This window comes from Anopheles marshallii, chromosome 3, assembly GCF_943734725.1.
Source record: "Anopheles marshallii chromosome 3, idAnoMarsDA_429_01, whole genome shotgun sequence".
Taxonomy (NCBI): Eukaryota; Metazoa; Arthropoda; class Insecta; order Diptera; family Culicidae; genus Anopheles; species Anopheles marshallii.
Genome location: NC_071327.1, coordinates 7,944,048 through 7,957,461, shown reverse-complemented (window position 1 = coordinate 7,957,461; position 13,414 = coordinate 7,944,048). Strand labels below are relative to the sequence as shown.

Here is a 13,414-nt window from a genome sequence, read left to right as displayed (position 1 = left end):
CTCATTGATGATTTCTTACGGATCATTCATGATCTGATCACGGCACAAAACAAACCTCAAATCATGCTTAGCCGTCTATATAGCGGATGAATGTATTTCAATAGTAATTTACAAGGAATATACGAATTCCTCTACCGGGCGAGCCTCACATATTCCAGTTCACGTTCTAGTAGGCATCGACACGTGGTGGTGGAGCGTAATATTCATCACCCTTGCGTTCACCATTCCATCCCTGACGATGTCTTTCGATTCGCATAGCCTACGGTAATTTTAAAAGCGGATCGTTGATTATTTTCGTGAAAAAGCTAATCGCAAATTATTTTTTAACGTACCCGGAATCGCGCAATCTGCTTCGCCATAAACGCACACTCCTGAAAGTCGGCCAACAGATCGGCACACTTCTTCGCACCACGCACGGTACCGTAGGCTTCCAAGCAGTCGATAGATGCCATCTCTAGCTCGCCACACTTGTGGTACTGCTGGAAGTTGACCATCGACGCGGTCAGATCGGTAAACGGTGAACGGAAGAATGGTCCGAGAGACATGATGTAGCCTACAGGTTTCACCGATTACTGCAGCGAAAAGGCGAAAAGAAATACAAATAAAATCGTACACTTCGCTTAACGCTGTCCCGGCCAATGCAAATCTGTGTTCTTTGGTGAGATATCAAAATAAACCACTTGTGATGTAACGTTCCTGACAGAAGTGTGTATTAATGTGAAAAGAAACGGTAAATTGACGACTTTGGAAGAGCATCTTTTGCTGTAAACTGTCTTGAACTGATGCAGATTGTGCTGGAACTACACCCGCTTCACAAAAAACCCTATAAACAAGATTTGTTAACGAAAATTACGGTGAAAACTCACCTTCGTAGTTTAGGAACACAAGTGCTCTGTTGTTATTTTTTTTTTGTTTTCGGTATGTCAAATGTGGCGGCCGTGTTGCCAGATATACTCTATTTTATATTTCGAAAATAACCTAAAAATAACCCCACATTGTGTTCAAATGGTAGGAAAATAAAAAAAAGTGCAAGTTTTTAGTGCAAATAGATATGGACCAGCGTGGCTGTCATCCTAGGCTGCTCAGTTTGACGGCTGGAATAGTTTCAAATTTTCTTAAATTTACGGAAAAGCTGCATAACAGTGTTTAATATAAAATACGACAGTTTTGGAATACGATAAGGATGTTATCGGGCAGCCTAATAAGGATGTTATCGAACAGCCCGTTAGCGATGTTATCGGCCTGCTCGTTAGCGATAGAGTCGCCGGATAAGGCCGCTATCGTGATGCCCTATAAAACCGCTCTTTAAGGCCGTTATCCGGTAGCCCGTTAAGGCCAATATCGGACAGCTCAGTAGAGCTGCTATTCCTTGTGTTTAAAGCGTATGTCTCCAACGGACGACACAAGCAGTAGTCATACTACGAATCTTCCGTTCCCCTTACTACAATTTGTAATAGATAATCGGCATCATTGTCATACACTTTTAAGAACAAACAATCCGTTGCATGTTTAGGAAACACTGATTTTATTGATTCTTCATTCCCTTTACAAAAAACTAAGGCAAAAGATCTATTAAGTAAAATCTGACTTTGATTTGTACCAATATGTTACCCTTAAATTAAAATATTGATCGAAATAACAGCTTCTTTCGGTATTTTTGCGTACATTGCGTCATTGGTTTTGAAGCGATCACATATATCTCTGGTAAGGCTGCAGCTTATGCTTCCTAGAATTGTACGATCCATCGCTCGTGTCGCTATCCGTATGCTTGTCATATTCTTCTCTGTAGCTGTTGTTTCTATCTTTCTGATACCGATCCCTACGATGGCGGCTACGGGAAGGATCATAACTTCCGTGATAGGGATGACCGTCATATAAATGGCTCTTCCGATCGCTACTACTGGTACTATCCGACCGTGATCGATCTCTGCTTCGATATGATCTCTCTTCTGTTTTTATGTGGCGTCGCGTTTCACCTAGAATCTCATATCGCCTGGAACTGGAACTTGCTCCAAGATCTCTGTCTTTATATTTAAGTTTGTTACTGCTTGAACCAGATCCAGCACTTTCGCTTTCGTATATACTCGGTTCTTGCCTATCAACAGAACGATAACTGCTTGATTCACCACTTTCCAATTCACCGTATTGTCGTTCTTCATAACGATTATCCTCTGAACTTTCCGCCTCTGCTACCTGATGCGTTGCCGAATCATCCGGATCAACTTGAACTTGTTCTACTTTTAAAGTAGAAGCATCTTGCATCTGCCCGGCGAACCTATTCGAGTTCGGTATGATGAACGCATTTCCATTTTTCATTTTGGATTTACAGTTTTCGAGTGGATTGTATGCCTTGTAAGCAAAATCATCCCAACACTCACTGTCATCTTGCAACGTACTTCCTACACCGGTAGTTTTCTGCCTGCTGGGCTCAGCCGTGTTGTAAATCAGATCATCAGCCGGATCGGGTAATTCGTCCTTACTGTTGTCAGCCGATTTATTAACGATAAACTTGTACTGCAACAAATCTTTCCGGCCGGAACAAGTCTTCATGTGGTCCCTCAGCTTTTCCTGCTTCACTAGGTGGGAAGTATCGAAATGGCATGACACGAGTTTTATATCCGGATGCTGGCGCTTGCACTTGACGAGATGCAATGCAAACGTTTTTGCCGCGATTTTATGCAGTGGATCGTACGGGCATTGTCGATAGTTAGACATTTTGGTTATAGAGATCTTCTATCTGTAACAGAAGTTATTTCGATGACGAGGCTACGTTCTGTACAATGCACAACAGATATCTTACCTGGAATATGTGCTATATTGCATATTTATGCTGACACTGCTGGCTATGTTTCGCTGATCCGCTGATTTTTCCTTCTACACTGCACACACTCAATCTGTATTCTTTGCGTACATTTTTTCGTATGTCAGTGGTTCGATGTCACTGCCAGATGTACACAACACGTACAGAAGCAGTGTAAAATGACAGCAGCGTACGGCAGCACTGTTAATCGGACGCTATTTGTCAGTGTTGCCGGTTTTATTTATTTTTCCGAATAGGTAAGAGAAAAATTTGTTTACTATTGGAAGGTTTTTCAAATTCCGCCGCTTTCGCTATTTGAGCGGGAAATATAACTTTGCATTCTTTTCACCGTGTCTTCGACATGCTGTTGACAATAAACTGGCATGCAATAATTAATATTTTACACATTCTTCGACATTACAGTTCTTTAAGAACACGTTCACCGTTAGGAAATTACAACCACCAAATTTCTGCAGTTACAGTTTTGCGCTTTATTGGAACAAAACAACAACTTTCCTTTCCCCCGGCTCTGGTAGATTAAACAGGGTGCAAACACTTCACCTGAGTTACACACTTGCTTTAGCTTAACGAAAATTATCGATACAAAATCTAAACGGAAAAAGATTAACAAAAAAGAAGATATTTAAAAACAAATCAATTCCAACAGAGTATGTATGGGTGCGTGTGTGTGGAAGACATTCAGCTTTTCTTCGCACAACAACACAAAGCACACACACAAACACGATCCGGACCTATCTACTATACGGGGCTATATGCATTTATGGGTGCGGGCATCGCGAATGCAGTAGTATGATCCCAACGACGACGGAGGTTCTTTATCTGCCACTGCCTCTAACAACCGCTATACACGTCGAGCGGAACCCCTTGGTACGAATCCTCCTTCTAAACCGATGTACGATGGGCTAGTCCAACCTTTTCGGCAAAGTTCCCTAGTAGACTACCGAGCGCCGAGTCCGGTACCGATTTGAATTTGAATGCGATTGTCGAGTAGTAGCAGTTGTAGAATAATGTTCGCACTTGATTCAATCGTTCACGACGCCTAAAATGAGAAACATGGGTTTCATAAAGGATGCTATAGGCGAAAATAGTCAGCGTACCAACCCCGGTCTAACTTACATGGCGTAGAAATCGTGACTGTAGGACGAGCTGAAACATTCATCATCCAGAATCGTGCAACAGCTGGAGTCCTGCGATTGTTGCTGATGATGCAAATGGGGGCCAGCACAGGGAGGAACATGTCCCGAGCCGTGATGATGATGCTGATTAGCATTAGGCGTTGTCGCGGTCGTATCTCCAGTCGTTCCACTACATCCGACATGATTGTTACCATAAACATTACTATATACATGGTGGAACGGTGGCTGGTGTTGTTGCTGTTGATGATTGTGGTGGTGATAGTGATGATTATGATGATGATGATTTTGTTGGTGGTGATGGTTGTTTGGCACTGCATGATGCAGTTCCGTTGCCGAGTCTGTACTGCGAAGGCTTCCGGTTCCAGAAATCATCTGCCAACTACCCACCGACAACGAGGACGTAGACTCCTGTCGCTGTCTTAATCTGCTCGCCACCGGCACCGAGACAGGACTAGTTCTAAGATGTTGCAGAGAAGGAAGGAAGAAAAATGTTAGACCAAAACACCAATTGCACATTGCGATAAAGTCAACAAAGCAAACTAAACTATCGAGTGCATTAAAACATTCCAAAACGATTCACTGCGCCCTAAACGAAAACTACTTCATACAGGAACGACAATCAACAACGTAGACATCGTAGTAGGTAGCATTGAATCCTGCGCAAATTGAATTTTGAAAGGATGTGAAAATGAAGAAAGAATGAGAGGGAAAGAGACAAGGAAAGAACAAAAAAACACATAACTACTAACCTTTTCGGTTGCGGTGACCAAGCGCAATGATTACTGAGATTAGAAGTACTATCGTTCGATATGCATCCAATACTGCTATTACTATCGTGACTATGCGCTAACCAGCCATTGCTATAGGAGGAATGATTTTGGATGGGAGATGGTTTGTTTGGGTTCCGGTGGAAGAATTTTTTGAAACCGGTAGGAATAGTGGAATAGAAGAACAAACAAAAAAAGCATTGAAAAAGGTAAAGATAACGAAGAAAATATTTAGCAATGCGTTTGTAAAAGGAGCCAGATTGCCCGATACTAAAAGTTCTAGAAAGAAGGTGTACTTCTGTAAGGAAAGATGTTGATTCTGATAATGGGGTTGTTTGTGCTAACGAGAAACAGAAACATAAAGGAAATAGAAACATTTAGCAAAATGTCACGAATTAGGTGAAAGACCAGATGCTTCTTTTCTAGAATGCGTTTAAATTATGCGACATTAACCAATGATTCTGGCCCACAATGGATGTGCGTAAAACTGTGGCGCTACATTATAACTCAATCCTACTATCCTTCATCGTTTCTAGTTGAATCATTTACATCCAAAGTTCAGTGAGGAAATAATCGCACACGCTTCTTTACGCTCTCTTACCCATTGCTTGCATTCAAACTGTCGTCATGAGAGTTGTGAACACCGACAATCGGGCGGCTACCGCTCGTAGCATGATGATGGATGCTGGAGCCACCGATCGTTACATTAATCCCACCACCGCTACCGGGCGTATTAACTGTCCCGTTCGCACCGACACTGATGCACGTTTGCGTATCGTGCTGGGACGAGCTTCGACCACTCAGACAACTGCACGTGGAGTTGAGGGAAACGCTCGAGCCTCTGCTTTCCCCATCAAGCAGTATACCGTCCAGCATGGATTCGCTATCGGTTCGTATCACTCCTATACTGCTACTACCGCTGCTGTGTTTACTTTTATAACTAAAACCGAAAAAAAGAGCACAATACGATCATTTTGATGGATACGCGAGATCGGAACCATCATCCACTTACCGTTGTCCCAAAATGCTATACTCATCCTCGGCGATATACTTTAAGGCATAGAAGCAGAAGAAAAATATCACCTCGCCTTTGTTCAAACGATCGGGCAGATTGTGCCCGAACAGCAACCAATCGTACGCGATGGTAAAGTAAAGGATCTGTGCCGCACTCAGCGACTGATGGATGGCACCGTCGGCCCACAGTGACAGACGCAACAGCGACACAAACAGTGGTGTCCGATCCCACCCGCTGATACAGTGTATCAGCAATCCCGAGCTGCTATCCTGCAGGTAGCGTAGCAGAAGCTTCAGATAGTTTTGTGTGATCTTTACCAGATCCCAATCCTTGTAGTTTTCCCAATCGATCTGCAGCTGTGCCGTTACCGTATCGTCCGGTACACCGATATTGGCATCAACGTGGGCCTGCGACCAGTCGAAGACGAGCCCCTCGCCGGAATAGTTATTGTCACGGTAGTCGCGGAAAAATTCGCAACCCGGGTACGGTAGTGAGATAATCTTAAACTCGGCGTACCGATTCTCCTTGTCCACTTTCTCCGAGGACGTGACGTTCATGCCGAACTTTACCTTCTTCTTCTCGACCATGAAGTCCACTATCGTACCGACGTTTAGCGTCTTGAGCAGCTTAATGTCCTGGCTGCGGACCCGATCGAACAGCTGCCAGTCGCTGTTGGTGATCGGTTCCTCGAATGTGTCCTCGGGCAGCGAGGTTTCGCGAGCTTCGTACGCTTCCTCTGCAAAGCAGGAAAGATACCATTTTAACTTTGAAACGAAAAAATCAGGGAAAGATCGCCCTACAGCCTTCGATCTTACCATCTAGCGTTGGTGAGGTAGCTGTTGAATCTAGGCTATAGAAGAGGTAATCCAACCCGGATCGTCCATAAATCTCCGGCCCTCCGGACAACGTGGCCGAACGGCAAATGTACTTGCCCTTGTACAGTATGACCGGCAACGGAAACCGGGCCCGGCAGCGGGCGAATCGGGCTTTGTTAATAAGATCGCGCAGCTTGTTACCATCGTACGTCGTTTCGTAGATGGTTTGCTGTCCCGGACCGGCGGATGGTGCAGACGGTGGTGGTTGCTGTTGCTGAGCGCTCGGCGGCCCCGAACGGGTGAGAAAATCGTTAATGCTTGCGAAACCATTGTTGGAACCGCCGGCTGGTGCCTGAGTATTATTGCCTGAGCTGCTGGAGAGGTTCTTGTATTCGTACTCCGGTATCAGCAGCGTGCTGGGATAGTGTGAGGATAGTTCACCGGTAGTGTTGCTGATCTCGATTACGCTGTAGTCCTGCTGGAGTAGTACGTTACACCGGTGCATAACGTCATTGCCCTGTGCGTGGAGAGAACAAGAGTAAAAATTGTGTAAACAATCGTGTGTGGTGTTGCTTTTTTATCGCGTGCATAGGTAGTATTGCGGCCAATTGCGTCTAGGAATGCTTTTGTTACAAGAAATCAAACCGTTTGATTTCCTTTTTGTCTAGCATTTATATCTGCACAATCGTGCCATGGATTTGATGGTAAAATCGTGCACTGACAACGATCCTCAGCCGCCATTCAATATAACGATCATGTTGTAAACTATCTAGTGGGGTTTCGTGGCGGCCTGTATATGCTGAATTGTAAAACCCCTGCACTACAAGTCAGGTGTTCTTTTTTCCTTGCTTATGGAAAATGCGTCAAAAATGCTTTAGTATGGAAATAAAAAAGAAGCAATTAATGTTAAAAATAGACATGTTTGCAAATATTTCAATCTCCCTACAAGGAAAACTACGTCTTCCGTTTTAAAACCACCTTTTTAACTCGTTATGCTTGCAAATTAACCGTCCCTCATAATAAAATGCGATGTAAACAAAAACCATTGAAACAGCAGCAAGGTACACACAAGCAAGTGCTGTGATTTAAAGGGTATTGCCTACTTAGGTATCGTTGTTTTTCAATGCGTTTGGTTGCTTTGCGAATAGTCATAAAACTCCTAAATTATTTTCACAATTGTTTTGGAATGGTTTTCTCGCCAAGTAATCTAAAAAAAATTAAATTAAGCTTTAAATTATTTCACATTACAAGTGGTAAGGACGCACAGTGCGATATTCTATTGGAAATTTGCATCACCTACTATAATGTCCTTCAGTAGCAAAATTAATAAAACCTTGATCCAATCGAACGAGCAGCAACAAATTACACCCAGTTGAAGAGGCAGGGAAAAAGACAACCTGCCGTAACACAGGATGATGGCACCCGAGAAGATGATACACCGCGTAAGTACCCACGGGAAAGTTTAGGTGGGTGGTGGATCGGTGATGGTGCTTTGGATAAAAATAACAAATCCGAAACGTGTCCAAACACACAAAGCACACGGATAGTGCCCGCAACAAAGAGCAGAAGAAACCCCGGAGTTGTATTGTTGCTGTTGTCTATGGCCTTTCTCCCACTATTGGCTGTGTTCGCGGTTACGTTTTCGCTTTTGTTTGCTACAAACTCGCGCACGCACACACACTCGTTCAAATGTGGCGAATAAACCAAGAATATCATTTCCGTACTGTCGCGATTTCCGTACCATCCGTACCCCCGCCACAGGCACACCCGCTGTTGCCCCTACGGTCGCGCTGGATTACTTAAGCGCGTAGTAAATAAGGTGCCCTGAGCGGTTGATTACACACGATCGAAAAGGACAGCACTAGTGCTGTTGTTACAAATTAGCAAATTTCTTTCTATTGCTTGCTTGCTACAGTGAGCGCGTAAGTGGCTGCTTTGATCGAGAGCACCACAAATCTGACAACATTTCACAACGTAAAGCGCCCTCCTTTAGCCTCTCCCAGCTTCACCATCACCTCCTACGGTCATTTCATCCACGTGTGTACTTTAATGTTATTCAAGATTTGCTGCTAATTCCCGTGGGATCACCAATACAGCGACAAAACCGGACTATCGTGTACAAGGACGGTGGCGCCAACAAGGTCTTCGCGTAGGGTTGGTTCCGCTTATCGCGGAATGTACTTCGACACGGGGTGGTTGCTAGCAAGCAAAACAAGTATGTACACATGGAAAACCACCACCACCACCTTAGCGATCAAGTAGACGGGGCGTGCGATAAACGTCAACGTCACGCGGAATATGGGTGAATAGGTTATGGCTGGTTACTGTTGGGGCTTCTTCCACAGGCCTCTAGCCACAGGGCCACTGTTTTGCGACCTTCTTTTGTCAATATTTTGCAGCTCCGCTATGCTATGCTTCTACATGCCCTTGGCAAATATCGTGGGTGTGTGTGCGCAACAGTCCGACATCATACTACCATATTCACGTACATTTTCACAATCCTTCGCGCGGTACATGTTCTTGGCGAAGTATTCCAATAATGATTGGATGTCCTGCGGCAGTATTTCGCAATTCATCCTTGCTGCTGTACATTGACGATGACGGTTTGGAAGCAGGAACGCGTACGCGAAACACGATGTGATCAATGATGCTGACGGTGACGTGATGTGGCACAGGAAACCCGTATCACGCGCGCTCTATTCAACGCAGTTTGTGTAGAGATGGTTTTTACGGGATACCCTGGTTTGGGCGCTGCTGCTGTTGGCTAATGTTCCACGAAGGATACGCGAATTACGGCTGTGCGCACGTGGGGTCAATGGAATGGTACGCGATCCGCACTAACACCACCAGCAAACGGAACCGATGACGACGACACACGCGAGGGCAATACGCAAAATACGGAAATCGCTCGATCTGCTACGCAGCAATCCGTACGCAGGGTAACGGACCGGACCTGGGTCTTTTCTTTCGGAATGAGCTGATAAACAAAACAAAAGTCTTGTTTACCGCACACACAGATGCACACGCGCACGCATAGAGATTGGGCACGGGTTCGGTTTTTTTTTGTTCGTCGTTCAGCAACAAACGTACGACCGTGAGTGAGAAGAAAACCTTCCGCAAAGATCACTTGGGCGCTGGGCAAACGCGTCAAACCCCCGATATTCGACGCGTGGTACGAATTTCCGCGACCGCTTCGTGCAGTAGTGCGAGACGAATAATTTTGCGTGCACTTTTCTACTGCTAGCTTTCACACGGGGTTGAAGTTTTTCTTTGTAAATAAAAAAGACGGATTGGCGTAGCTGCTGCACAATGCGAATCGCTGTGGTCCTGATGTGTGATTACATGACGACACCGTAGTGCATGATAACTATCGAATAAAAAAAATATATTCTGTAAGATTGTAAACAACCATCTATCGTTGCATGAATTGGTATAAATTTGGTAGGAATAAATTGTTTGCGAATAATTCTAAATTAAATTACATTTCTTGGGTTTTTATGAAGGGCCCACCACTGTGCTGCATGAAAAATATTCGAAATATCCAAGCTACTCGACAACCATAGCTTTCGCTAGTATCCGCAACGCGGCGCTCCACCCCCAAACGACAAACAGTGCCAACGCAAGTTCAGTGGAAGCATTGCACACATTTGAAAATTACCAATTGAATTGTTTATTGATTTGATCGAGAATGTACAGTTAATGACCAGACCCTTACGCATATAATGGGTGCCAGAGAAATCCCTCTCTCTTCTTGGCGTAACGAGCTCATACCTGCCATTTCAGGCTTACTAGACTTATCTTTACCACATAGGTGGATAGTCAGTCCTTGCGACGGAGGATTGGTCCGGATGGGATTTTGAACTGGTTCTGTCGTATGAAGTCCGGCGCCGCTACGCTATCAATACACCACCGAGCTGCGCCATATAAATCCACGAATATCACATTCCACCGAGAGATGAAGTTCCTGTTGTTTATATTTTGTATTGCAAAATTATATTTCTTTCCACGCTTATTTCGAGAAAGAGATAATCAAATCATCGAGAAGAACCTTTGCAGAAACCCAAACCAAATCAATTTCCATCTTTATTTAAAAGGTAAAAAAAACTCAATTGCATCTGCTGTCATTTGATGCATATGACATTTGACGGTTCGGCCACAACGCGAAGATTGTCAAAATTCGTCACTTGGGTATTTTTCCATCTTCCGCGGACGTTCGTACGATTTTCCTGGCTGAAAATCTTTGCTTTTTACCTTGCATATTTGCGTATCAGGTAATTAAAATTGTGTTTAAACGGCACGTCAGCTCGTGCCTCGTGTGGAAACGCTCGAGTACGGTAACAAAAGTGCTAGGAAGTGTTCAAAATCGTCACCCGAAAAAGTGGTCCGTAAAAAGCAAAAAATTCGCTATGGTGGACAGCTCTCGAAGTATTTTTTTGCCCTGCGTTGCTCGTAATCTCTCTCTCGCTTTTTCGCTCCTGCTCTTCACATACGGAGCGACCATCTCTCTCTGTCAGCTGTGAATGGTGCGTTGGTGCTCACTCTACTGCTAGATGGAGGGTTTTTCTATCTCGCTTCGTGCCCCACGACTCGATGGCTCTCCTTCATGGGTTCGCTTTGAGAGGGAACAGCGATGACGACGACGGAACCGACGTTCCGATTGTGATCCGCTTTCGCCCTCTTGCACCCACCGGGGATCGCCACCCACCCCTCAGCCACATTTGACCATTGGTTGCTCTGGGTAGCGTTACGTCCTCGTCTCGCCGCACAGTTCATAGTACGTGGGGAGTCAACCAGATTTGTAGTGGTAGCGCACGGGATGATGATCATGGTTGTGTAGTACACACATTGGTAGTAAAATCAAGAGCGACACTGCAACCCGTCACTGTACCGTCAGCATCCAACACCACCACCAGCCTGAGAAGGAATACCGAGAGTGTTGTGTGATCGTTCGTCAAGTCCGTCGCGTGTGCATTGGTGAATTCGGTGTGTATTTTATCATGCTACGAAGCAACCAGCGGCTGTGTGTGAGCGGCGGAATTACAATTTCTTCTAGTGATTTCTTTGCGATGCACGAAAGAGAAAACATAAGTGTGAAGAGGGGGAGAGGTGGTTGAGAACCCTTAATTATCACCTACTCGCGGATATGCCGTTATTTCCTTGCTCAGGGAAAACGGACAAAGGTTGTTAAAATGAATTGTTCGAAATACAGTATGTAAATGTCAAAAAGAAGGTAGTACAACTCCACCGAGTCCTTTTTGCGCTTGCAGCCACCAACAAAGAAGAATACAACTCGGTGGAAAATGTCGTGAAAATTTGGCTTGATGATACTTCTCACGATTTCATCTCAACAATTCAACTTATCCAGCACACACATAGTTCCGGGGCAGGATTGCAATGCAATCGCCAAACGGCCTAATCTGGTTGAAGCTACCAAACGGTTAATTAATAACCCTTATGCACTGTTACATTGGCCCGAAAGATACGCGACAAAGATGGCTATGTAAAATGGGTTGCATTATGGAAAGATTTCATCGATTCGTGCAGAAAATGGCTGTAGACAGCGATTCTATTTAAAAATAAACGTATGTCCCGATTCGTTTTTTTGTGCTCAACTCAACAAACGGAACATGGATTAGTGATTTTTTTGGTGGAAGCAACTATTTTTCATATTTCCCAACCAAAGATACAAAAACAGGCACATATAGCGATAGCATATGAAATGGATGAACGGTGGCTGTTTGTGTTTGTGAGCAATCGGAACAGAGCATCACATAAATGCTTTGAGGGGTGTATGAGATGCCGTGATGTAACTACTACCAATGTAAAGTTGGTTGTTTTGTTTTCCTATACTCGGGAAAATAGTCTTGCTATTCGATGATTTCTTCTTACGATTATAACTTTTATTTGTAATGGCCCTATGCATCTGTAGCCCTGTGATTATTATGTATCTCCACTCTCTGCTGTTGACGACTATTGTTAATAAACAATAAATAATGCGCTATAAAGGTTCCCACATATTTTTCGAATGAATTTATTACCATTTTGTACGAACGGTGTATTTCTAGTTAGTCTTTTTTATGCTAAAGACTACAAATTAACCAAATAATTGATGTGGAATGTGGTAAGAAACGCGTTAAAAAATAAAGACAGAAGAATGCTGGGTATACATAATCAATAATCGTCTGTTTGTATTGGTAGACAGGACAATTGAACAAAAGCAGAAAAATGGGAACAAACATAGCGCAAATAGATGTGTAAAAACGTAAACCATTTTACGCGCTTGTAGTGGTATCAGAATACACGAGATGGTAGTGTGTGTTGTATGTTTTCTACCCTTTACTATTGCTTCGCAACTATTACCTTTTATAGACCGCGTGGAACAGAGAGAGAAAGCTACGGGAGCTAGTGCGACAAAGTAAGCGATATGTAGCATAAATCGAACGGAACGAGAGAGAAAAAACCGCAGTGAACATATGAGCGCATGTGTGTGAGTCGTACATGCAAGCATGAAGATGTGTGTGTCGAGTGTGCGTAAAACGAAGGGACTGCCGAGTAAAATAACGTAAAAAGTTTACGTTTTTGTATGTTCGTTTGATTGTTCTTACTGCTTTTACGCTGTGGGGGCCTGTTTGCAGAAATTCATTAATGAATGATTTAAATACCCCAGACGGTGTTCAGAGGAACGTTGTAATTCCCTGTCGGGAGTTGTAGGACTGTGAGTGTGTGTGTCTATATTGTGACAACTTCACACTCGGTGCTACAAACAAAGAATGTAGTGTTGCTCGCGTATGAGAAGGTTTGTTTGAATAGATGCGGGTGGATCATGAAACGCAATGGGGAAGGGTGTCTCTGTCCTTCTC

General features: G+C 44.0%; 3 protein-coding genes across 3 annotated transcripts; all 3 read right to left on the bottom strand.

The window, feature by feature from the left end:
• Positions 1-166: 166 nt before the first annotated feature.
• On the bottom strand, positions 167-545 carry LOC128711395 (uncharacterized). Its single transcript, XM_053806265.1, has 2 exons — positions 333-545; positions 167-259 (listed from the first exon to the last, which is right to left on the bottom strand). The coding sequence occupies exons 1-2, from the start codon at positions 543-545 to the stop codon at positions 167-169; spliced, it is 306 nt and encodes a 101-aa protein (XP_053662240.1).
• A 1,144-nt stretch (positions 546-1,689) lies between these two features.
• On the bottom strand, positions 1,690-2,715 carry LOC128715106 (uncharacterized). Its single transcript, XM_053809988.1, has one exon. It carries the CDS (start codon positions 2,713-2,715, stop codon positions 1,690-1,692), a length of 1,026 nt encoding a protein of 341 aa, XP_053665963.1.
• Positions 2,716-3,703: 988 nt separating this feature from the next.
• On the bottom strand, positions 3,704-9,130 carry LOC128712205 (myotubularin-related protein 14). The gene is made up of 7 exons (XM_053807101.1): positions 9,044-9,130; positions 6,555-7,071; positions 5,737-6,475; positions 5,326-5,664; positions 4,707-4,817; positions 3,938-4,414; positions 3,704-3,860 (listed from the first exon to the last, which is right to left on the bottom strand). Exons 1-7 carry the CDS (start codon positions 9,128-9,130, stop codon positions 3,704-3,706), a joined length of 2,427 nt encoding a protein of 808 aa, XP_053663076.1.
• Between the last annotated feature and the right edge of the window lie 4,284 nt (positions 9,131-13,414).

Coding starts and splice junctions, on each gene's coding strand:
- LOC128711395 (XM_053806265.1), bottom strand. CDS start 545: ATGTCTCTCGGACCATTCTTCCGTTCACCGTTTACCGATCTGACCGCG. Junction 260..332: donor AGCAGATTGCGCGATTCCGG/GTACGTTAAAAA, acceptor AAATTACCGTAG/GCTATGCGAATCGAAAGACA.
- LOC128715106 (XM_053809988.1), bottom strand. CDS start 2,715: ATGTCTAACTATCGACAATGCCCGTACGATCCACTGCATAAAATCGCG.
- LOC128712205 (XM_053807101.1), bottom strand. CDS start 9,130: ATGAATTGCGAAATACTGCCGCAGGACATCCAATCATTATTGGAATAC. Junction 7,072..9,043: donor GCGCGAAGGATTGTGAAAAT/GTACGTGAATAT, acceptor CTCCACGCACAG/GGCAATGACGTTATGCACCG. Junction 4,415..4,706: donor TGGTCACCGCAACCGAAAAG/GTTAGTAGTTAT, acceptor GCAACATCTTAG/AACTAGTCCTGTCTCGGTGC.